The sequence below is a fragment of the Chrysochloris asiatica genome, unplaced genomic scaffold, assembly GCF_000296735.1.
Source record: "Chrysochloris asiatica unplaced genomic scaffold, ChrAsi1.0 scaffold00138, whole genome shotgun sequence".
Taxonomy (NCBI): Eukaryota; Metazoa; Chordata; class Mammalia; order Afrosoricida; family Chrysochloridae; genus Chrysochloris; species Chrysochloris asiatica.
In genome coordinates, this window is record NW_006408656.1 from 1,165,334 (window position 1) to 1,190,796 (window position 25,463).

Below are 25,463 nucleotides of genomic sequence, written 5' to 3' on the forward strand. Positions count from 1 at the left end.
TCAGTAGTGAATAACTGTTATCATGACTAATCGTGACTGTCACAATTGTAAAGGTAGAAGTTTTGTAACAAAAAAAAGGGGAGTAATTAATCTTACAGTCCAGAAACAGAGGACCCTAGGACCATCAAGAGAGGAACACATGAATAGAATGTGGGACCTTATCCAGAGAAGCAGCAGCACCAGAGATGGAGGCAGAGATGGGGGCATGGAGGACTCTAGATTCATCAACTAAGAAGAGAAGGACTAAGAACTGGTGGCCAGTAGCAGACTTGCAGAATGTGCCCTTTGGAGATGTAATTTATTATGTATGCCTGAGTGGGTTTTTTAAAAAAAGCTAAAGTGGATAAAGAGAAATACTTTTAACTGATGGTATATGGTGGGAATTATAATCAATGGAATGAAACAAGTTATATGAATTGTTGAATGTGAAACTGATGATGTGCCCTGTAAACTTACACTCAATCCATAATAAAAACCTTAAATTAAAAAAAAAAAAAGACAGTGCCTAGTAAGTGCCAAATAACATAACAGCTGACATTTATTGATTGCTATATAGCAAAACTTTTGTATACACTATTTCATTTAATGCTTATGACACCTCTATTAAGAAAGTAATTTTATCCCATTTTACAATTAAAAAACCAAACCAGAAAATTAAGTAATAATGTAGCTATGCATATGTACACACACACGCACGCACACACATATACCTGGTTACCCTTCCACCAAAGTTGTTACTAAATTTGATTCAAAGCCAGGAAGGGATAGGTAGTCTTGGCAACCTAAAAGACTCCAGGGCAACAGCAAAACAAGTTCCTCATTTGCGAATTTTCTGAAATTTAGGTTGAACTAACCATAACCAGGTGCTATGTCAAGGGAAGGAGGAGGGGAAAAACAAGGATCCAAGAACAAGAAAGTACCCCTAAGGCTAAACACAGACAAGGTGCCTAAAAATGTTCAGATGGCTACAGATCAGGATGCAATGGGTAGAAATATGAGAAGAGACAGATGACATGCCGTATGATTCATCTGTGGGCCATTGTCCTAAGTCTGTATACAGAGGAAAGATAGAAGGGAAAGTTAGAAATAAACCTAACTCATCTCTTGGAACTCTTCAAATGAGAGCATAGATTTTGTTGGAGGGCAGCTGCTCATGTAAGAGTATTTTTAGACACCTTTAGTTCTAAGAGAGTAAAGACTGAAGTAACTACACTAAGAAAAGAATGAAGCCATAAATTCAAGAACACAAAAGTCCTATCCCTATCTGAGAGTAAAAGTAGAGAACTTGGCATTGAGAGACAACGAATGGTAGACAGAGGGAAGGTACTGAGAAATGGCAGAGAAGAAACTGAAATAGAGGGCCAAGATTACCTGCTCGCTCAGGTTTCGCTGTTCCGCACAGATCTCCAGGACACAGTTGCTGGTCTGCTTAGCCAACTCTTCCAGGAAGGAGTTGCAGTGATGAAGGCCATGGTTCTTCAGATGAGGGTACTACGTGAAAAGGGACAGAGGAAGAAATTGTTCTCACCAGGGCAGTCACTGTTCTGATCCCCTTGCCTGAACTACCCACCCCTTATACAAAAGAAGAAACTAGGACTGAAAGGGAGAAAACACATTCTACATCAAGCTGAGATAATTAGGGACTCCTATCACATTCCTGTTTCTGTACCCTTCTTGGGATCAAAATCAATCTTTGTGGTTATGTTTTCTACTTTGAGGAATAAGGATGAAGTGTGATTAGGGAGATGACAACAGTTTGGAGTTCTGGATACCAACCTCCTCTGGGCACATCTCATGAATGCAGTGAACAAAATGAGCACAAATCAAGGGGAAGGCAATGGCATAGCGCAACATAGTAGGTTCTTCTAGGGTCATAGTGAACATCTTCTCAAAAGTGCGGAGGTGAAAGCTGTGAAGAAAGGTAAAGGTGAATATTCAACAAATATTCCACCATGCCCTCCTTAGATTTCCCTCACCTAAAGGGAGAAAGAAAATCTAACACTCTTAGACATTTTTACAATGGAACCTACAGTGGTTTAGTGATAATCTTCTCTATCATTGCACAAAACTTACTATTCCTCACTCTGAACCTTCATATGATTTGGGTCATTTCCAATTTAGAACCCCTTGAGTACTGCTAATTCATATCTCTCCCCAAATTCTACATTCCTACTCCAGAAAACCTTCTCAGGTTAAATCCATGAGCGTTATCTTTCTTCAACTTCAGCCCTATATCCTCTCAACATTGTGCATTCATTTTATATTTTTTTATATTGATGTTCTTTTCACATGTGGTTATATCTATATTGGATACTGAGTCCTAGGTGGTATAAATGGTTAGTGGACTACCTGCTAACCAAATGGTTGCAGGTTTGATCCACCCAGAGGCACCCCATAAGAAAAAATCTGGTAATCTACATCTAAAAATTTAGCTACTGAAAACCATGTGCAGCAAAGTTCTGCTCTGGCACATATACAGTCACCTTGAGTTATGGGTGACCCAAGAACAACTTTCTTTTGTTAATTAAATACAAAGAGCAGAGACAGCATATCATGGGGTTCTTTTTATTTCCTAAAGGGCAGAGTTATATACAACAGTGGTCATACGATAAATGTTGAATTCTCCCTCAGGAAGACAAACTAATTTCCATTCTTCAAAGGCCTATTCTACAGTTCGCTCAATTATTTGTAGTTCTCTCCACTAACTCTGTAGGTTTTCCATGTCTCTTTTCAATTACAAACCTTAACAGTAAAAAGAAGGTTTCAAAGATAACAGTGAAGATGATAAATGATTAGAAAGAGACATGTAGCTAAATTATCTCAAAGGGAAAGCTGTGTAAGTGCTAAATGACTTTCCTAAAGAGAATGACTGCAGAACAAAAGAGAGTCCAGTTCAAACTCCTATCACTTAGGATTCTTGGTGGAAGCTGTATGAGTACACTGGGCCATTTCAGCATATGCCTTTAAGGAAATCTTACAGAAAAAATACCTTCCCATCTGTCTAAGGGAATTACAGTTCTCCACAGAGGCTGGGCAGGAAATTAAGTGAACTGATAAAGACTCTGAACAACCAGGACATACCAGAAGGTAGACAGGTCAGAAGTTTCTACCAGCATTTTCTCAACTGAGTCCAACATTCGTGAATGAAAGACAATGAGGTTCATCACCTTGGCTAAGTCAGGGTTCTCATGCAGGTGCAGGGGGGCCTTAGCCACACTGGTATATGCCTGTGTTTGGTGTTGGGAAGGGGGTGAGAAAAAAACAAGAGAGATGAAAAGGGCTTCCAGCCTTTGAACTACAGTTTGGCCTCGGCATGTCCTGTCCAATGAGCAGTTTCTCAAGGTTGAGTCACTCCACATGGCAGAATGTAGGAAATAAAATCTGAAAGGATTGTGAAGGAGGTAAAATCTGAAGATGAAGGACCATTACCAGCAATAAACTATTACCTGTAGGCGGAACCAGTCCAGCCTCAAACCAGAAAATTCAAAAATCTCTTCTTTATCAACTGCAAGAAAAAACAGAAGCAAGTTTTAAAAGCACACAATAAAACAGAACACTAATATCCATATTGCATAGAATGGCAGATCCTCTTCCAAGTTATCTTTCTTCATATCGTGTCTCAAGAGATCACTATTTCTAGAGGAAAGCTGCTCACCTCCTATATTCTCTACTCCCTCATCTCCCTCCAGTTACCTTGTTTGACATTCAGAGAGGAAAGAGTACTGACAAACGAGGACATGATGATGGACTCCTCCTCAGGACACACTGACAGGTTCTGAAAGGGAAGTTGAGTAGCAATTAAATAGGTATAGGTCCTACTAGGAGAGAAAATAAGACCAAAAGGCTTATTTTAATGTCACAGGCAGAGAAAAAAATGCCAAGAGGAACCTTCCTGGATCCCCTGACACATTAACACCCAGTTCTTTATCTTCTCTCCTATGTCTATGTCAAGTACTTGTTAAAGTGCTGTCAAGTCAGTTCCGACCCATAGTGACCCTGTATAGTGTTTCCAAGGAACGGCTGGTAGCGTAGTGGTTACAAATTGGGCTGCGAACCATAAGGTAAGCAGTTTGAAACTACCAGCTGTTCCATGGGAGAAAGATGAGGCTTTCTGTTCCTGTACAGATTTACAGCCTTGGAAACGTTGTACAGGGTCACTATGAGTCGGAACCTACTCCACGACACATAACCACCACCACGTCTATGTAGTTGTTTTTTTTCTACTGAGATTATGAGTCCTTTGAATATATACAATATTTTGTTTGTTTTTTTAAAACCATCCACTTCTGTCAAGTTGACTCCAACTCATGGTGATACTATAGGATAGAACAGAACTGCTCCATAAGGTTCTCAAGGTATTAATCTTTATGGAAGCAGACTGCCACATCTTTCTCCCATGGAAGCGACTGGTGGGATGAAACTGCAGACCTTTCATCCCACCCACCAAATGATTAACGATTGTGCCATCAGGACTCACATGTATCCATTGGTGTAATTAAATACTATCAAGGTAGTTGCAACTGACAGAGACACCCTGTATAGGGTTTCCCCAGAGTGGCTGGTCCACCAACCTTGCAGGTAGTACCCGTCCAGTACTTACCAGGACTCCACAGATATAGATAGATAGCCCATTTACACCATGAGATTCAGCCACAATGACTCCAAGAGGAAAAATGAGTACGGATTTCCCTGGGATTTCCAGAATGTAATCAATTAAACATACCTGAATGATGTCACTGAGCACAAGTGCATCAAATCTGGCCAAGTACTGACGATGGTATTGCTGTATCACTTTGATGTGTCTTCGGACCAGACCTCTAATCTCCTCCAACAAGAAAAGCAGTTCGGCAATGCTTCTACAAAGGAGTGGGTGTCAACACAGAGATACATGAACAAGAAATATAGATTGAGACAAAGACAGTGATAACAAGACAGAAAGCTAGACTTCCTAAAATTATTTGATCCAATCCTATACCCTTTCCCAGTCCATCTAAGGTCAAAGTTCTCAACCATCTCAAATACTAACGAGTCAACATAGTCCTCAGGTGTCTTTGTTTTGGTGACATTTTCTGTGTGACGAACCAGCCAGGTGACTTCATCACGAATGAAGGACAGGGCCATAAAAGCCAAAAGAGCCTAAGGAGAATACAGGGACTATTAAGCATTTTGAACGTAAAAAAATGGATCCCAAAGCATAGAGAAAACCACCATGCTAGTATACATATGGACACATCAACAACAATATCCATTAATAAACACATAGCACACGCCTACAAAAACCTCAACAGGTACCCAGAATGTGATATGCAAAGTATTAACATTAACTCATTGCCAGTACTTCCTCCGTATCAAATTAATTTTAGAAATATTTACTGGATGTTTATGTGATTCTACAATGTTTTCTACAAGACTAAAAAATAAAAATTTATCTTCAATTAGTTACCATTCAACTAGAGGACAGGTGCGCAAATAGCTACAATACAGGACATAAGTTGTTAAGTTTTCAAGGTGTTACTGGTGAGTTTAAACCACCGACCTTGCAGTTAACCATCCAATGCTTATCTACACTACTATGATCAATGTCAAACAAAATTATATTAAAAAGTTTTACAGTACTCCAAAAGATTCAGTAGAATATATATATATATATATAAAGGAACTCTGGTAGCGTAGTGGTTACAAATCGGGCTGCCAACTGCAAGGTCAGCAGCAGTTCGAAACTACCAGCTGTTCCGCGGGAGAAAGATGAGGCTTTCTGCTCCCGTAAAGATTCACAGCCTCAGAAATCCTGTACAGGGTCGCTATGAGTCAGAACCGACTCCATGGCACACAACAACAACAACAAATATATATATATGTGTGTGTGTGTGTGTGTATACATACAAACAGATCACAAAATACTTAAAAATGCAAAAACTCATGAATGCAAGAACACCTCCTCCCCATATAGCCTCTTATACTTGGTCATCATAAACAGCTCCCCACCACCCCAACATGTCTTTGTCTTGCCTTGGGACCCAATAGTCCTGGCTCATCAGTGAACACAATCTCCAGCTCCTTCACTGCTATCCGCAGGAATTGTCGCCGTTGACAGTGAAACTGGCCACTGAGGAAAGAAGGTGGAAACCAGAAAATATGGCTTCTCCCACCCTTAAAAACCCTCAACAGACAGCACAGGAGAACGCTGAATTTAGAAAGGAGTGCCAAACAGGAAAAAGGTTCAATATGTAAGTTAGACATGGTAAGAAAACACAAGACTCTAAGGAGCAGCAGAAGTTCCTGGGCTGAAGCAAAAAGACTGTACAGAAACTGGGAGTAGTTTAGGGGAGAACAATGATTGGGAGAGAGTCTCATTCCATCTTCTCTCCCCATCTTTACCTGTTTGCAATTACATGTTCCTTGCTTTCCTTTATGTCTGCCACTCGCTTGCCATACCTGGGAGAATAACATAAGTGCAGAAGGGTTGGTCATACCACTAATTAGGGACCTTGCCCACCTCCCCAGTCCTCAAAGATTCCAAATGAAAGCCTGCAGGGTAATATATGCAACCCTCGTTAACAGGATCTTTTCAAACGTGATTTTCCAACATGGCCTATTAATGAATGCCTCAAGACACCCTCAAGACACGTAAAGATCAATCAGTTTGGGGTGTGTTTTTTTCTAATAACAAAGGAGATTTATTAACTTAACAAGGGACACATCCACATAGTGGGACTGTGAGGATTGGGTGGTCAGTATGGAAATTTGTTGTTGAAAAGTGTGTAGAGTCAGTTCCAATACATAACAACCCTATATAGTGTTTCAGAGAAGCAGCTGGTGGGTTTGAACTGGCAACCTGTGGTTAACCCAAGTCCCCTCTTATTCTCCCTTGGCAACAAACTATCAGGAAAAAGTCACAATTATTTAAATGTCTATTTCCACACTGGAGTCCTGATGTGGCACAATATCTACAACGATGAATGCAAACATGCAGATGATGGTGAAATCCATGCAGAAACAGCCAATAATTTACTCTGCTGTACTTAAATTTGTCACGCACTGGACTCAACTCAATGGCAGTAACAACAGCAAGGTTATGGAGATGGAAGGATAAGATGAGACCCAGAATAGTTTAAGTTAAGAAGGGAATAAATCTATTTGGATATAACAATAGAAAAGGTACAGCAAATGAATTCCTTCTACATATTATTTATACATCTGGTGGCTAGATATTGAGGATGGTGTATGGCTGGGTTATTGTTGTTGTTATTAAGTGCCATTGAGTCGGTTCCGACCCATAATGACCCTGTACAGGACTTCCAAGGAGTAACTTGCGAGCTTGAACCATCAACCTTGTGGTTCAAACCGACTTTGCAGTCCAGCACAATTAACCCACAGTGCCACACTAGGACTCCTAAGACTGGGCAGAGTTTTGTTTTGTTGTACATGGGGTGAATCAGAATCAAATCAACAATGCCTAATATTTATTATCTGGTGGTTAACTATTCTCTGTGAAATATTATGTAGGTCAGAAGAAAATAGAGATTAATGGGACTCAAAAATGGAGAAAATTTAAAACAGCCTTTGGGAGAGTTTGTGAGTAAATATAGCAGACATAGATGCTCCTTTGGTTGCTGTTGATTTTCTATTAACCATGAAAACAGCATACTACTTGTAGGGTTCTTTTCAATGTTGGTCCTAGGTCCTGTGAAATCAAGACATAGCGGTATTTGGGATGATAAAAAGAGAGAGACTTACAAGGCAGATAAGATGTGGAATAAGGAATTTGGGAGCAAAGAAAGAGAATGATCAATCAGTTTTTGATCTCTAAGTTTTTTCTCAAATGTTATTATTTTGCATATAAGGAAAATAGTATCTAGGGAAGGGAAATTACTTATACAAAGTCTCATAGGGCTTTAATGTCAAAACTTGTGCTAGACCCCTTGACTTCTCATCATATGCTTCAAGAATATCTTCAAATTGTTGCTCATATGAAAGTTCAGGCTGACATGGTTGGAATGTGGAAAAGGGGGGAATAATATTAAGATGCTTGGCTGTCTTTTGAATCTTGGTTTTCCTTGCATTATATTGTAAAATAGATACTGGAGGGGAAGAGAAAGGAATAGCGAAAAGCATCACCATAGAAAGCTTGTAAGTCCGTCTTCTGCCTATAACTGATTGGAATACCTAAAATGGGGCTACAACGTACCCAGTGAAGGAGGCTTTCTGCGGAGCCTCTGCAATACATAAGACTATAGATGGAAGCCTGAACCATATCCAGATCTCCAGAGATGGGAAATTCCCACTTGAAAGGACAAGCAGACCAGCCTGGAGTGGCTAGAAGAACAGAACATACTTCTTGAAAGAAAGACCTACAGGAAAAATATAAAACAACATAAGCAGACTGACTGTTACTACAAGAACAAGCAACTTGCTTGCCCAGGAAACATCAAGGCAAGTGGTCGGGTCCCCTCAGTGCAAACCCCCTTCCAAGACTAAGACTCAATGGGAATACACGCTCTGATTGGTGACCACACTAGACACCGATAAGAGGAAGTGAGGGAAAAACAGCAATAAAGTGGTGAGCTAAGCCCTACAACGTTCAATAGACTTCTGTGAACCTGGGTGAAGACCTGGTTAGCCAGCAGTGTGGCAAGACCTGGGGACTCCTGGGCCCAGAGTCAGTGACATCGCCACAGAGGACTAGAGGGGAGAGTGAAGCATCCAGCTGATAAGAAGAGAGGGCATATCATAAAAAGGGAAAAAAAAAAAAAAAAAAGTAAGTTCAGGCTGAAGCTGAAAAAAATTAAAACAAACTCATGAGGGCCAAAATATAACCTTCAATATATCTCACCTGAATTTAGAGACCAGCTCAAGAACAGATTTTATGCATTAGATACTGATGACCAAAAATTAGAAAAGGTGTGGGATGACATCAAGAACGTCATACATGCAGAAAGCAAACAGTCATTAAAAAGACAGAAAAGAAAGAAAAGACCAAAACAGATGTCAGAAGAGACTCTGAAACTTGCTTTTCAGTGTAAAGAAACTAAAGCAAATGAAAGAAATGAAGAAGTAAATGAGCAAAACAGAAAATTTCAAACAGATGTTTGAGAAGACAAAAGTCAAGCACTATAATGAAATGTGCAAACACCTGGAATTAGAAAACCAAAAGGGGAAGAACATGCTCAGCATTCCTCAAGCTGAAAGAACTGAAGAAAAAATTTCAGCTTCAACTTGCAATACTAAAGGGTTCTATGGGCAAATTTTTCAATGATATACGATGAATCAAAAGAAGATGGAAGAAACCCCCCTCCAAGACTGAAACTCAAAGGGAACACATGAGCAGGCATTTAAACTTGCTGGTGACCATTTTGGTCTACTGGTGAGTGGATGATGGGGTAACGAAGCAATGAAGTAATGGGCTGAGTTCAATCACGTTCCATAGACTCCTGTTGACATGGAGATGAGAGAGAGAAGAGGAACGGCTGGTTAGTCCAAAGTGTGTGAGATTTGGTGACTCCTGAGCCCACAGACAAGGAGATAGCCAGAGAGAGCTAGAGCTCAGAGTGAAGTAGCCAGCTAATATGAAGTGAGGGGAGATGCACAAGAACACCCAAACCTACAAGATAGTACCCATTTGACCTAGCCTCGATGGCTTAATAATCAGAACTCAACTAGAGGAAGATTTTTTTTTTTTAATTTTTTTATAAAGGAAATGAGTGTAAATTGCTACAATTAGATGGACTTGACATATACTTATGGACGTAGTAGCTCAAAATACCAAATGAGAGGGAAGGAGTCTTCACATCAAGTATCAATCCTATCCCATCTGTATACAGGGTAGATAGGGATGGGTAACTTAGATATTGGCTACCTAAAATGAGGGGGTGATAAAGGCATGAAGTGACTGGCTTACAAGTTTTCAAGAGGGAGTTAAGTTTAAGAGTGTGTGGGGGAAGATAGAACCCCCACTGAATAGTTTTCATCTTGTCTAGATAGGTCTGGTGAAAAGAGGCAGGTATAAGATTCTTATGATTCAATAGTGAGTAACTGTTATCATGAGTAATTGTGACTGTCACAACTGTAAAGGTAGAAATTTTATAACAAAAACAGGGGAGTAGTTAATGTTACAGTCCAGAAACAGATGGGGCCATTAAGGTAGAAGAGCATGAGTAGAATGTGGGATCCTATCCAGTGAAGCAGCGGCATCAGAGATGGAGGCAGAGATAAGGACATGGAGAGAGGGAGTAGCTGAGGACTCTAGACTCATTGAAACAGAGGGACTGATTGCTGGAAGCCAGGAGGCAGGCATGCAAAATGTGCCCTTTGGTTGTTTATTATATATTCCAGTATATGATTTGCCGGATGTAAAACTGATGATCTGCCCTGTAAACTTTCACTCAATTCACAATAAAAACTTTAAAAAAAAACTTATTATATATTTCTGAGTGTTTTTAAAACAGAGGGAATAGAAGCAAATACTGTTAAATGATGATGCACAGAGAAAATTGTAATCATTGTAATGAAACAATGGTGTAAAGCCAATGTTCTCCCATGTAAACTATCACTCAGTTCACACAAAAAAAAGATGGAAGAAATACACAGCCACTGCACCAAAAAGAATTGAACAATGTTCAATTACTTCAAGAGATGACATATAATCACGAACCAATGGCACTGAAGGAAAAAGTCCAAGCTGCACTGAAGGCATTGGCAAAAAACAAGGCTCCATGAACTGATAAAATACAAACTGATATGTTTCAACAAGCTGATGTGGCACTGGAGGTGCTCACTCGTCTATGCCAAGAAATTTGGAAGACAGCTACCTAGCCAACTGATTGAAAAAGATCTGTATCTGTGCCCACTCCAAAGAAAGGTTACCCAATAGTATCATTAATATCACATGCAAGTAAAATCTGAAGATAACTCAAAAATAAATGGTTGCAGCAGTATATTTACAGGGAGTTGCCAAAAATTCAAGCCAAGTTCAGAAGAGGTCATAGAACAAAAGATATCATTGCTGGTATCAGATGGATCATAGCTAAAAGCAGAGAATACCATAAAGATATTTGTGTTTTATTGACTATGCAAAGGCATTTGACTATGTGGATCATAGCAAACTATGGAAAACATTGTAAAGAATGGGTAGTCCATAACACTGAAATGTGCTCATGAAGAACATGTGCATAGACCAAGAGGCAGTTGTTAGAGTAGAACAAGGGCATACTGAATGATTTAAAATCAAGAAAGGTGTGCACCAGGGTTGTATCTTTTCACCATACTTATGGAGTCCTGTTATAGCACTGTAGGTTAAGCACTGGACCACAAGGTCAGTTTGAACCTCAAGGTCGGTGGTTCAAACCCACCAGCCACTCCTTGAAAAAACCCTTTACAGGGCCACTATGAGTCAGAACCAACAGCACATAACAACAACAATTCATTCTGTATGCTGAGCAAATAATCTAAGAAGCTGTTTTATAAGAATATAGCATCAAGATTGGGGCAAGACTCATTAACAATCTGCCATATCTGGATGACACAACCTTTGCTTGCCAGAAGTGAAAAAGACTTAAAATACTGATAAACATCACAGGCTATATACTTCAGTATGGATTTTCCCTCAATATATATTGTTGCTGTTGTTAAGTGCCATTGAGTCGATTCCAACCCATAGCGACCCTGTAAAGGGTTTCCAAGGAGCAGTTGGTGAGCTTGAACCACCGACCTTGCAATTCAAATGACTTTGCAGTCTGATGCATTAGCCCACAGGACCTCAACATATAGAAAACAAAAATTCTCATAACTGGACCAATCAATAACATCATGATAAACAGGGAAAAGACTGAAGTTTTCTTTGAATCCACAATCATTGTGGAAGCAGCAGTCAAGAAATCAAATGACAGATTGAATTAGGCAAATCTGTTGCAACAGATCTCTTTAAAGTATTCAAGAGTAAAGATGTCAGTTGAGGACTAAAGTGATCCTGACCAAAGTCATGGTATATTCAGGAGCCTCATATGCATGTGAAACTTGGACAATGAATGAGGAAAACCAAAGAAGAATTGATACATTTGAATTATGATGTGGAGAGTAATATTGTAAGTACCATGGGCTGCCAGAAGAATAAACAAATCTGTGTTGGAAGAAGTACAGCCAGAAAACTCCTTAGAAGCCAGGATGGTGAGACTTCATCTCTTATACTATGGGCTTGTTGTTAGGAGTCCCTGGAGAATGACATCACTTTTGGTAAAGTGGAAGGTTCTCAAAAAAAGGAAGATGCCTAACGAGTTGGACTGACACAATGGCCGCCAACAATGGGTTCAAATATAACAACTGTGAAGATGGAGCAGGACCAAGCAGGGTTTTTGCATAGGGTTGCTATGAATCGGAATCGAAAGAACAGCCCAGTGATCCCTTTTCAGTTGTCATTCCCTGTTCTTCCCATTGATTTGTCTACCTCTGCCTGAATCCAAAAGTTCTGTCCTCTTCTCAACTCTACACATACTCTTTAAGTAATCTTGAAAACAGATACTTTGATTACTATTTCACCAATCTCTATCTTGCTCCTAAATTCCAGAAGCACATAGTAACACACAGGCCTTCAGTGCCCATTTTAAATTCAGCCAGCTCAAAATTGAATTCACAATCTTGCATTTACAAACCTACTTTTCTTCACATGTTCTCTATCTTAAGGAATGCCAGGTATTCATGCCAGAAAGCTTTACATTATCCTCAGTTTCTACTAACTTAATCCTTGTCTCTAGTTTTGCCTATCTTATTTCTTCTTTCCCCTGCAGAATGATTTTGTTTCTAAAATGCAAATACGATCATGTCATTCCTATTTAAAAGCACTCAATGACTCCCTATCATCTTTAGGGTAGGGAATATAAGGTGCCAACTAACCAAACTATAAGGAGCTCTGGTAGCAGCATAGTGATTACTAGTCAGGCTGTAACCTCAAGGTCAGCAGTTTGAAACTACCAGCTATTCTGTGGGAGAAAGATGAGGCTTTCTGCTCCCGTAAAGATTTACAACCTCAGAAACTCGATACATAGTCCTTATGAGTTAGAACTGACTCCACTTAACAACAAACCAAATCGTCCCTTGACATTCCCACTTTTGCAATCCAGTTGCCTACGTACTGAACATACATTAATTTCTTAGAACTTGCCAAACTTTCTCTTGCCTAGAAACCTTGATAGTTCCTCTGCCTTGAATACTTTTCTCTTCCTTAAGCTCTCTCCCTGCTTTTCCAGTGTGCACACATACACACACTTTATCTATTTAACTCTTCAGGTCTACCTGTGCCCCGGAAACCTTTCTGTATTATCCAACACCTTTTTAAGTGCTCTTCTAAATGCTCCCACGCCACCTGCTGTCTCTACACATCATAACCTCTCACTCTATCACAACTGCTTGTATGTCTGTTTTCCGCCAATTTGTAAATTCCTTAAGGGCAAGAATTCTCTCCTCTTGTTTCCCCCCAAAAGTCTATTTTTTTTTTAAAGTCTTTTGAACAAAACTCTTTTTTTTTTTTTTAACTATTCGAAAATATTAATGATGTTGCTAAGTGCCACTGAGTCGATGACAAATTATAGCCTTGTATAAGGTTTCTGAGGCTTTTAAAAATCTTTGCGGGAACAGAAAGCCTCATCTTTCTCCCACAAAAATATCATTATCAATAAGAAAAACAAACCAGTCAATTTCTGTTCTCCTTTTTTCTTTCTTTTTTGGACGTTTATTGTTGTGGTTTGGGTGAAAGATTGAAAAGCATATTAGTTTTCCATTCAACAATGTATATACACATTTTGTCTTGTGACATTTGTTGCAATCTTCTCAATGAAACAACACTCTTCCCACTTCCTCCCTCTCGTTTCAATTTGTGTTTCGTTCCTGCCTTCTGAAATTTGTTTCTGGGCAAATGCTTCCCTTTTGGTCTCCATGGCTGATTGTTCTGTACTTCCCTCCTAAGTGTTATTGTTTATGTTATAGGACTATCTCTTGTTTGGCTGAAAGGTGACCCAAGGAGTGGGCTGAGCTCCAGGATGAAGAGTAGAAACTGAGGCATAGCATGGAAAAGTTAAGTAACTTACCCAAGGTCACAGAGTTAATAAGCAGCAGGCTGAAATTCAAACCCAGGCAGGTAGTCAAGCTTCAGAGTCCATGCTTGTAACCTCTATGTTACCTTATTGAGGATATACTTAAGATTTGCAGCCAAGTGACATGTCTAGGAAATAGTGAGTGTTCAATAAACACACCTACTCCTCACTTACCTGCTACCTCACTAACCAACATTTCACATTTATGACAATATGCAAAAATCTACTATCCACATATTTTGTACATGAACGATGTACAGATGGAATCAACAAACGTCAAGGTGCAAATCAAGAGTAATGCAGGCTGTGATGACTAAGGTTATGTGTCAGCTTGTCTGGGCCATGAATCTCTCAGTGGTCTGGCAGTGAAGTAATAATGTATTCATCCTACAGTCTGTGATCTGATGTGGTCACCCTCTAGTTTTACATAACATTGAGTTTTGCATAAACATCTGGTCTGTGGAACCTAACCATGCAGATAAGTGAGTGGTGGGTGTATGTCTACAATCCTTAGAATTAACCCTTACGAATAGTACTCTGGGAGCACTTGGAGTCTGAAGGAGGATATAAGGAAGGACTAAAAATCCCAAAATAAAATCATTTTGGTGTTAATGTCTCTCACCCTTTCAAACTGCTAAACAGGTCCTCGGTGACCTTGTGCACTTGCAGCACATCCTCCCGAATGAGGGTGATATATAAGGAGCCCTGGAGACACAGCTTCCACAGCTTCTGGCACTGGTTATTGGAGTTTAGGCAACCATGGCAAAGAAGAAAACCAACTACAGATGGGTAAAACAATGCAGAGAAAGATTTTTAAAACCTGTTTTTCATGTAATGCCATTCCCACCTAATTCCACAAAACTTACTGATAATCCAGCGCTCCATCACGTCCATGGACAGGTACTCACAGGCCATCTGTGAGAAGAGAGGACGAGACAGCCAAGCAGTTATTTAACTTCTTGTTGTTAAGTGCCATCAAGTTGGTTCCAATTCAAAGCAACCCTTTTATATGGTTTCCAAGGAGTGGTTGGTGGGTTTGAACTGCCAACCTTGTCGTTAGCAGTCCAGTACTTATCCTACATTGCCACACCAGGACTCTTTATTTAACTTAGTCCTACCCTAAAGGAGAAAAGTAATAAGGGCAGGCAAACTAGAAGCTGAATACTAAAATTGGCTATTATTTTTCCAAGTTGGAATAGAGTATTTTGATGAGCCAATAGCTGGGAAACCTGCCAATAATGGAGGTGACTTACTGAGAGTGGAGTGAGAAAAATAAATATTGTTGAGAAAATGAAAAAGAGCCTTGGACTGGAAATCAGGACAAACAAAAGCTTAAATATAACTTTTCTTCAACAGCTCAGGTACTTTTAATAACAGGAGAACAAGATTTAATGAGATCATCTCATGATTTCTCTCTCATTTTGATTATTTTAGGAGCCTTGTTGACACAGTGGCTAAATTGTGCAGCCACCAAACAAAGTCCAATGATTCCAATCCACCAGCCACACTTGGGAGAAAAGATATGGCAGTTTGCTTCCATAAAGATTCCAACCTTGGTCACTATGAGTCAGAACTGACTTGACGACAGTGGCGTTTGTTCAGGGTTTGGGTTGGATTATTTTATCACATAAAGTACAAATCTCTCATTTGGTATTGATCACTCATTTTGCAGTATCAGCTGTATTTTTATGATTACACAGCCTATCTTCCCTAAGCTGCAAATTCTTTGAAGGAAACCAAAATTCTTGGGCCATGGTAGCTGAACAGAAAATATCTGTCAATTAATTGACTCCTAAATTCACATTCCTGCTGCACTAGATAGGTGCCTAATGATAGTTTCTCCATTTCATTCATCTATTCATTCATTCTATAAATATTTACTAAATTCCTTCTATGGACAAGCACATATTAATCCTGGTCACAACAAAAGTTCCAACCTAACAATGACTTTGTAGCCACAACAGGTAATCAACTTAGAGGAATATCCTAAAAGAGGGCTACTGCATTCTTAGGGAGATGGTCTTAGGAAAAGAAATGCCTCCATTAACAAAAGGAAAGGGGAACTCACTGTGTCTGAGCTGGCAGGGTTAATCATGGCTGGGGGGTTGCTGATGACACTTAGAAGCTGAGCACTACGCCACTGCTCAGCACCCTGGTTCCTTCGGACAAAGAGGAAGTACAACGAGAGGAGAGCTCCACTCACAGCCTGTAGGGGAAATCAAATTAATACTTAATGACAATGAGAAAAACCAGAGACTTCTGACTAAGAAATTCTCTACTCTCTCAGGAAACTTGCCTTTGTGTGAGGCCCAAATTCCTCTGTCAGCTTTTTCAGAGGGTGGTCATATTCCAAGACCATCTGTCCCAGACGAGCAAAACTTGGATCACTGAAAGAAAGCAAAGGCAAGAGGAATTAATAGGCCTCCCTTAATCAATCTATAAAGTCAATCAGGTGGGGTCTCCCAAGTAAAACAATTCTCTAGTCAGGACATAAACTTCCCTACTTGCATAAAGAATAAAGGCAGTATATACTGGCATTCTCCACCACATTGAAAGAATAACATATCCAACTGTGGATTACATACACAATAATTCACTCCATGCCTGAGCACACACTAAGCTACGGTTAGATACAACTATATACTGGGCAGGTTCATAAAACCTAGAGTTAAACACATAACAAATACTCTATGGAGTATTACTGATTACTTGGAAACTTAGTAATATATCTAGACCCAAATCTGTATGTAACCCAAAAGATATAAAACAATCAAAACTAATGGCTAAGGTAAATGCCTAAGTATTCATGTAGATGGAGGGAGCACACATGCAGGTACAGAACACTAGGCCACAGCCCATTCAGATCTCTCTGTGCTTCACTTTCTCAGCCCTTAAATACTTGCATGTGCACTAACGGAGGGAGAGAAATATCGATAATCCAAAAGCCATTTATATTTGACTTAAATATATAATCATATATTACTTTACCTCTAATGGTGCTGTCTTATTAGCATTTTCCTACCAATACTAAAAAGAATTTTCTTTGCTTTGCTGTAAACTAAAAAGCAAAGTGGAATTTAGCCTAGGATTAAAAACTGATCAGAGGCAATTCAAACTGGATAATCCACTACAGATATTCAAGAATTGATTATATTTCAATGCACACCTACTGGTATATGCCCTTATAAGTATTCTAAGTTGTTTTGTTTTGTCTGTGTCCTCATGTAGAATATAGGTTTTCATTTAAGAATGAATGGTATCTAAAGAGCAGTTGAGGATCCCAGGCCCATAGACTGAGAAAGGCTATGTGCCCTTGCAAAATGTGCCCTTCAGCATTTAAATGAATATATATGTTCTGTTTTGCATGTGTACATCAAAATATTTTTGCTTTGTTTATTTGTCAAAAAAAAACAAAATGTAAAAGGGAAACCACACAATGGAAGCAGCATAACTGTTGTTACAGGGAGGGGAGTGTAAGCAAGGAAATGAGATAAAATGTATGATTGGCTGAAAGTGCAAAAAAAGGAAAAAGAAACAATCTATGATGGTTACGGGTGGAGGGGGAATAATTATTAATGGGCTAGAGGGTAGACACATGTCAACCAGGGTAACAGGGCAGGTAATGTACAATAAGGAGGAGCAAAGATCAAAGTAGTGGGAGACACAGGGAAATATAATATTAAAGTAAACAGAGGTAACTGCTGGTACACAGAAGAAATTGAAATTGAAATGAAGCGAAGTGTATGATTTGTTGAATGTAAAATTGATGATCTGCGCTATAAACCTTCACTCAATTCCCAACAAAAAGTAAAAAAAAAGAATGGATGGCATCTAGTTCCTTTTAATCTCTTGACCTCCTATCTCATAGCACCACAGATGAAAACCTTCAAGGAGTACATCTCTTGACTCACCTATGCCCATGCAACATCTCATGAGCACAGTTGTATGTGCCAATGAGTACTCGCCGATCTTCAATCCGTGAAAGAAGCAAAATAACTGAGGTGTAAGTCACAATCAAATCCAGGTAACTTCGAGTGAAGTCAAAATTGAGATTCTACAAGAAAAACACACCGGAATCTAAGAGCAGCATGACCAGTTCATCCGAATTTCCCTATTTTCCCAGCCATTCCAGTGAATACACTAAATGGGTCACTAATTAGAAGTACTGACTGGTTTGAAAATTCACAAGAAAACTGTAAGAAAAGTCCAGAACTAAAAGTGAGCTCAAGACATAAATAGGCTAAGAAATTATGTCATATCTGGGGGTTGGAAGGTAAAGTAAGATGGTTTTAACATAATTTTTTATTAAATAAATCACATTAAATTGGTTAACATATAAAAGCATTTTAATTCCAGCACTTTTTACACAGGAATTATCGTCCTGGAAATAAATGAAATAGCCATTCACATGCAGCTTCACACTGTCCTAAACTAAAAGAATTTAGTCTTCTGTAGCTCTTGGGGTAAAAGAGAATTGCAAAAGATCTTACGATATCAAAATGGCACTGGCAGGCATCAATCGTGTTGAGAAGTTCATACACATGATCCTGGGTTAGAATTGAAAATGAAAATTAATAAAGAGAAGATGACAGGTACTAATGGAATTCAGGGGAAGGGTTCTCTCCCTGAGAGGTCCGAGCCACCAAGTAACAGAAGGGAAACATGGTTAAACAGCGGATGGAATTTCTTCCTCAGTGAAACGTCAGTGGGCTCATATCAATCTAACCTGCCCAAATGCCCAACTTTCCACAGGCCCATATCACTAGTATATCATGCACTCTTATCCCTGAGCCTACCATTCTTGAAACTTCTTTTAAATAAAAAAGTCACCAAAAAACAGAACATCTGACAAACTATGACAAATTGCTTGGAAAATGCAAAAAAAAAAAAAAAAAATTTTGATTTTAAGACAAATCCCAAAAATCTGTTCTTCAATCCCATCTCCTGTTCCGTGGAATTAATCTCATTAAACTACCCAACTGTGTTTCTATTTACCGATCAACTACTGTGTTAAATACTTCCTGGATAATTTATATACATTTCATTTAATACTTATTTCAGTGAGACAGGGATTATTTTTCTTTTCACACACATAATTTTACATAAATAAAATCTTATCAAATATACAACTTTACTGTGGGTACTTCCCTCCCCTCACATTAGCCCCCACCCTTCATCCTGCCCCACTCCCTAGGTAACCCAATAATAATCTTGTATGTCCTTTCTTCCTATTTACATATTCATGTTATTTTTACATATTCATATAGTAATATAGTTTATTTATATCATTAACACTTTTAAGAATGTTAAAGCTGCACTTCTTTTATTTGTTGTTAAGTGCCATCAAGTTGGTTCCAACTCATGGCAACCCTGTATGGGGTTTTCAAGGAGCACTTGGTGGGTTTGAATTGCCAACCTTATGGTTAGCAGTTCAGTGCTTATCCCCTACAGCACCACATCAAGACTCCATTTTTGTTATATGTATGTTGTTGTTACATGCTGTCAAGTTGGTTCTGACTCATGGGGGTGGTGGTGGTGTGCCATGGAGTTGATTCAGATTCATAATGACCCTGCATAGGGTTCCCGCAGAACTGCTGGTAGTTTCGAACTGCTGACCATGAAGTTAGCAGCCTGATTAGTAACCATTTTGCTACCAGAGCTCCTTTCCCAGTAGTAGCTGGTAAGTTGGAACTGCCACCTTGTGATTCACAGTCCCGTGCTACCATACATGTATGTGTGTGTGAGAGAGAGCTAGAGAGAGACAGAGAAAGATACATGCTGTAGGATAATTCACCGGACTGCAAGGTCGGTTTGAACCACAAGATCGGCAGTTAAAACTCACCAGCCAGAAGCTGTAATAAAATTTTTCGTACAGACTTTTTTTCTATCTGAATGGAAAAACAAGTTGTGATACAGGCAATCCCTGGTTATAAATTAAATCCATTCCTAACTGGGTCATAGGTTAAGTAGGGACAGGGATACACAGTTCTTATTTAGCCTTACTTTATCAGTTCAAGAAAGGAGCCCTGGTGGTGCTGTAGGGTAAGCACTGGACTGCTAACCACAAGGTCAACATTTCAAACCCACCAGCTGATCCAAAGCAGACAGATGAAGCTTTCTGTTCCCACAAAGATTTAGAGCCTCAGAAACCTTATGCAGAATTAACTTGATAGCAGTGGGTAAATTGGTGCAAGAAACATGAGCCTAGTGCATCAGTGGGTTAAAAGCACTCAGATGCTAACTCAAAAAATTGTTAGTTGAACTTTTGTCTCAAAAGATATGGCATTTTGTTTCCATAAAGATTTACAACCCTGGAAGCACTGTGGGGCAGTTCTGCTCTGTCCTATAGAGTTGCTGAGTCAACTGGCTCAACAGCAGCAGATTGGAGTTTTTTCTTGTTGCTGAAGTGCAAGGAAAGTCTTGATACCATTTCAGTGATTTAAAGCCTGCAAAGGCAGCAAGTGAAGGTGATTGTGATGAAAAATTTGTTGTGAGTAGGAGTTGGTTCAGTCAGTTCAAAGTGAGGGCAAATTTACATAACACTAAAGAGCAAGTACAAGTTGTCCCTAAATTGAACATTTACAAGCTGGGGACAGCCTGTATTCATATAGTAATAAAACTCAACAAAAACTGGGAATAAAATTCTGATATATGCAATAACATTAGTAAATCCCAAAAACACTATGCTGTGTGAAAGGAGTCAGGCACAAAAGAGTCATATGAACCTTTAGAAAACGAATATCTAATCTATAGTAATAGAAAGCAGATCTTTGGTTGTTTGGAATCAGGAATCAGGAGTGGGGGAGAGATTCACAGGAAGAGACACAAGGAAGCCTTTTGAGTGATGGAAGTCTTCTACACCTTGATCGTGGTGGTAGATACACTGGTATATTGTGTACATTTGTCAAAACTTGTTAAACTATATGCTTAAAGTGTGGGGGGAGGGGTATGTTTCCAAGTTATCTTCTTGAAAAGGCTATATCTAAATTTACAGATGGAGAAACCGAGGCAAAGAGCAGTTAAGAAACTTGCTCGAGATCTCAGAACTAGCATCCCAGATCTTCTCTCTATGCTGCATGATCCCTAGACCTTTGTCTAGGTCTATGTTGCCTCACTCAAGAGGGGAGCCTTTCTACACTCCTGCCTATAACAAATTCCCAAAACATACAGCTGACATTCACATTCAACCAGTTACACAACCACTGTTACTATATAGGTCTTATACTCTATAAGACAAGAATCAGAAAAGAACAGAACATTTGTTGGCCTGTTACTTTATTATATGCTAAACACTATGCGAAATGATTTCCATATATAATCTTATTCCTCACAAACAACCTATATATTAAATTTTCTTTTTCCCCATTTCAAAGATAATACAACTAAGATTCGAAGATTTCTTTGCCAAAAGTCACACAACTTAAAAGTGATAAAACTGAAGTTTGAAATCAGATCTGTCAATTCAAAGCGTGTCTACTTTATAATACACTATATGCCTATAAAGGTGCTCTGACAGCATACTGGTTACAAATCAGGCTGCTAACCTCAAGGTTGGCAATTTAAACTACCAGCCATAGTACCCCACCCCCCACCCCCAAGAGAAAGAGGAGGCTTTCTGCTCCTATAAAGATTTATAGCCTCGAAAACCCTATGCAGGGTCACTGTGAGTTAGAAACAACTCCACGGCATACCACCATCACCACCATATGCCTATAAGTAGCCAATACCTCCACATACCTATTTTCTTTACTGAACTAAATAAGAAATACCAAATACCTTAGGCTCAGGACTTCACTATCACAGAAACAGCAACCATGAAATGTCATAAAATCTCCTTTGGAGTCTGTAATGGTTAGGGTTCTGCGTCAACTTGACTAGGCCAGGATTTCCAGAGGTTTAGTAGTTGAGATGTGCTTATTCCCACAGTCAACTGAAGGGATGTTTCCTTTGGGGGTGTAACCTGCTCCCAATATAATGGACACACAGGAAAGACTCTCTTTCTGCTGGGAACCCGGGACTCTACAATTGTAAGCCATTTACTTGGTAGTCAACTTATCTCTCTCTCAGTATATTAATATGTGTGTGTGTGTGTGTGTGTGTGTGTGTGTGTGTATGCTTCACGGGTTTTGCTTCTCTATAAAACTTGGCCTAAGATGTGGTATGGAAAGAGTGGGGTTCTAGAGAAATAAAATCATCAGAAGGAGTTTTCTAAAGTGGAACTCAAATCTGACAAACTTTAAAGGCACTAATACAGGGTGGAGGCATGTCTGATTCTGGCTGACTTTGAGTTGACTCTCTTTTCCCCTTATGGAGTCACAGGAAGTCAGACATGGCCCATACGTGGTTCTTGCAGTTGGTGTCAGGAGCGGGACTCATTGCAATAGCTCCAGACTCATGGGAGCATGAAGTTTTTAAAAGAATGAATGAAGGGGCATGGGATAAAATGTTTTAGCTAAGGGTACAGCAGCTTCTGGAGTTGCCTGGAACCTATGTTATGCTGGATTAAAAAAATAGCTTATCTCTGACCAGGGCCACCTGGAACCCACCCTGCCAGAGGTCCAAGGCCATATGTATAGGAAAGGTAGAAACACTCAAGATTGAACTTGAGTGTTTCTTAAAGGTTTATGTGTTTGGACTGGCTTTTGGATATTGGTTTCTCCTGCTTATTGTGTTAAAATAGACATATATGTGTGATAGGAATATTAGGATTATGATTACAAGGAGCTTGTAAACTCACCTTCATCCTAAAAATTAATTCAATTTGTTAAAAGGGGAGTTAAAATGTACCCAGAAAAACAGGCTTCTTGTTAAGCCTTTGTAGAGTATGGGGCCTTAAGTGGAATCCTGAGCCCTTAAGGAGCTCTGGTAGCGTAGTGGTTACGAATTGGGCTGCGAACCTTAAGGTCAGCGGTTCGAAACTACCAGCCACTCCGCGGGAGAAAGATGAGGCTTTCTGCTCCCGTAAAGATTTACACCCTCGGAAACCCTGTACAGGGTCGCTATGGGTCGGAACCGACTTGCCGGCACTTAACAACAACAACCCAGAACCTTCAGAGTTGGTACATTTGCATTTGAAAAGACATGCAGACCAGCCCAGAACTATTAGGAGAGTAAAGAGATTCATGATTGAAAGAAAGCAGAAAAAAAAGTGGACAGTTTGGCATTTTGAGTTTCAGAGGCATCAAGGCAAGGAAAGTCAGCCCATCAGAGAAAACCCCCTTCTAGGAGTCTTGGTGTGGCGCCACAGGATAAGCACTAGACCTCAAGGTTGGTTTGAACCACAAGGTCAGCAGTTCAAACTGAACAGCTGCTCTTTGGAAACCCTATACAGGGTCACTATGAGTCAGAACTGATTTGACAGTACTTAGCAACAACAAGGACTTAAAGTTAAAGGGAACCAATGAGCTGGATGTTCAGTGGTGACCACTTGGGTCTACTGGTTGAGTGGAATTGGGAAAATGTAGCAATGAAAACACAGGTTGAGTTTGGACATGTTCTATTGGCACCCATTGATCTTGAGATGAGATGAGCATGAAGGCTGGTCTGAAGTGTAGGGAGGTGTGTGAACTCTAGAGTCCATGGGCACTGACCTAGCTCCTGGGAGCTAGGGCAGAGAATGAGGGCACCAGCTGGTTTGAAGTGCATGCAGGGAGGTGTGTATGAACTTCCAAACTTGAAGCTGGTACCCATTTGACCTAGCATGGATGGTAAGGGCTGAGTTGTAAACAGAACCTGACCAGATGAAGATGTTTGAGACTGTAAGCAAGTGTCAACTTCTATAATTTGATGAACTAGACTTTTGCTTATGGATTCAGCTACTCAAAATTCCAAAGGGAATTTTGGAAGATTCTTCAGATCAAGGAACATGCTTGTCTTCTCAGTGTACTGGGTTGATAAAGACAGGCAATTTAAACATTGACTGTCAAAAACAGGAGGCTACAAACTTGCAGACAGTACCCATTTGACTTAGCCTCAATGACTTAATAATTAAAACTCAACTAGAGGAAGACTGAAAAAAAATTTTTTTTGATAAAGGAAATGAGTGTAAATTACTATAATTTGATGAACTTGACCTATAGTTATGGATGTAGTAGCTCAAAATACCAACTGAGAGGGAAAGCGTCTTCACATCATGTATCAATCCTATCCCCTCTGTATACAGGGTTGATAGGGACAGGCAAGTTAGACATTGGCTACTTAAAATGAGGCGGTGATAAAGGCACGAAGTGACTGGCTTACAAAGTTTCAAGAAAGAGTTTAGTTGAGGGGGAGAAAGAGTCCCCACTGAATAGTTTTCATCTTGTCTAGATTGGTCTGGTAAAAAGACACAGGGATAAGATTCTTATGATTCAATAGCGAGTAACTGTTATCATGACTAATTGTGACTGTCACAACTGTAAAGGTATAAGCAGCAACACCAGACATGGAGGCGGAGATGAGGACATGGAGAGAGGGAGTAGCTGAGGACTTTAGACTCGTGGAAAGAGAGGGGGCAAAAAAAAAAAACCAGAAGGCTATAAAGGCATGAACTGGCTGGCTTATAAGCTTTCATGGGTGTCCTTAAGTTTTAGAATGAGGAGAATAAAAAAGAATCCCCACTAACTAGTTTTCATCTTTTCTAGATGGGTCTGGCAAAAGGGGGTGGGGAATGATGCTGATAGGATTTCATGATTTCAAGTATAAATAATTGTTAGTAGGATTGATTGTGATTATCAAAACTGTAATTGTAGAAGATGTGTAACTAATAGGGAGGAATAATTAATGTTTCGTTTCAGGGGCACACAATCCCAGGACCAACAAAAGGAAGACAAGAGTGGAGCTTGGGATCCGTGCCTGGAAAAGCAGCAACAGCAGAGATGACAGCAGAGGCAGTGGCACGGAAGGACTGAGTAAGGCTGTGTGCCAATGGGCAAGAAGCTGGCTTGCAGAATGTGCGCTTTGGGCATTTAAATTAATATATAATTTTGTTTTGTCTTATATGTGTGCATCCAATTTTTTTGCTTTCTTAATTTGTGCAAATAAGATGAAAATGGAGCCAATGGGTTTTCGGTTTTATGTGTTTTAGTTATATCGTGTTAGGCACAAGTATGACTTTGCAATTTTCCTTATTTAGAGATTATGCATATAGTTTATAGGTGTTAAATTGACAAGGGTACACTATAATGGTAAGGGTTTTGTGTCAACTAGGCTAGGGTTTCCAGAGGGTTAGCAGTTGAGATGTGATTATTCCCATGGTGATGGAACCTAATACAGGCTATGAAGAGCCTAATCAATTGAAGGGATGTTTCCTTGGGGGTGTGACCAGCTCTCAATGTAATGGACACATGGGAAAGACTGTATCTTCTGCTGGGGACCTGAGACTCTACAATTGCAAACCATTTC

General features: G+C 39.6%; 1 protein-coding gene across 2 annotated transcripts in view; it reads right to left on the reverse strand.

The window, feature by feature from the left end:
* NCKAP1L (NCK-associated protein 1-like) overlaps window positions 1–25,463 on the reverse strand; it is a 75,766-nt gene that overhangs the window by 45,015 nt on the left and 5,288 nt on the right. For both annotated transcript variants that reach the window (XM_006869921.1, XM_006869922.1), the window contains 15 exons: window positions 18,572–18,628; window positions 17,993–18,135; window positions 16,378–16,468; window positions 16,150–16,287; window positions 14,948–14,996; window positions 14,704–14,860; window positions 6,379–6,435; window positions 6,010–6,106; window positions 5,027–5,136; window positions 4,724–4,856; window positions 3,694–3,775; window positions 3,447–3,505; window positions 3,082–3,227; window positions 1,777–1,909; window positions 1,372–1,491 (listed from right to left, as the gene is read on the reverse strand). In XM_006869921.1, the coding sequence (XP_006869983.1) occupies window positions 1,372–1,491; window positions 1,777–1,909; window positions 3,082–3,227; window positions 3,447–3,505; window positions 3,694–3,775; window positions 4,724–4,856; window positions 5,027–5,136; window positions 6,010–6,106; window positions 6,379–6,435; window positions 14,704–14,860; window positions 14,948–14,996; window positions 16,150–16,287; window positions 16,378–16,468; window positions 17,993–18,135; window positions 18,572–18,628 (1,572 nt within the window). The remainder of the gene's footprint in view (window positions 1–1,371; window positions 1,492–1,776; window positions 1,910–3,081; window positions 3,228–3,446; window positions 3,506–3,693; window positions 3,776–4,723; window positions 4,857–5,026; window positions 5,137–6,009; window positions 6,107–6,378; window positions 6,436–14,703; window positions 14,861–14,947; window positions 14,997–16,149; window positions 16,288–16,377; window positions 16,469–17,992; window positions 18,136–18,571; window positions 18,629–25,463) is intronic.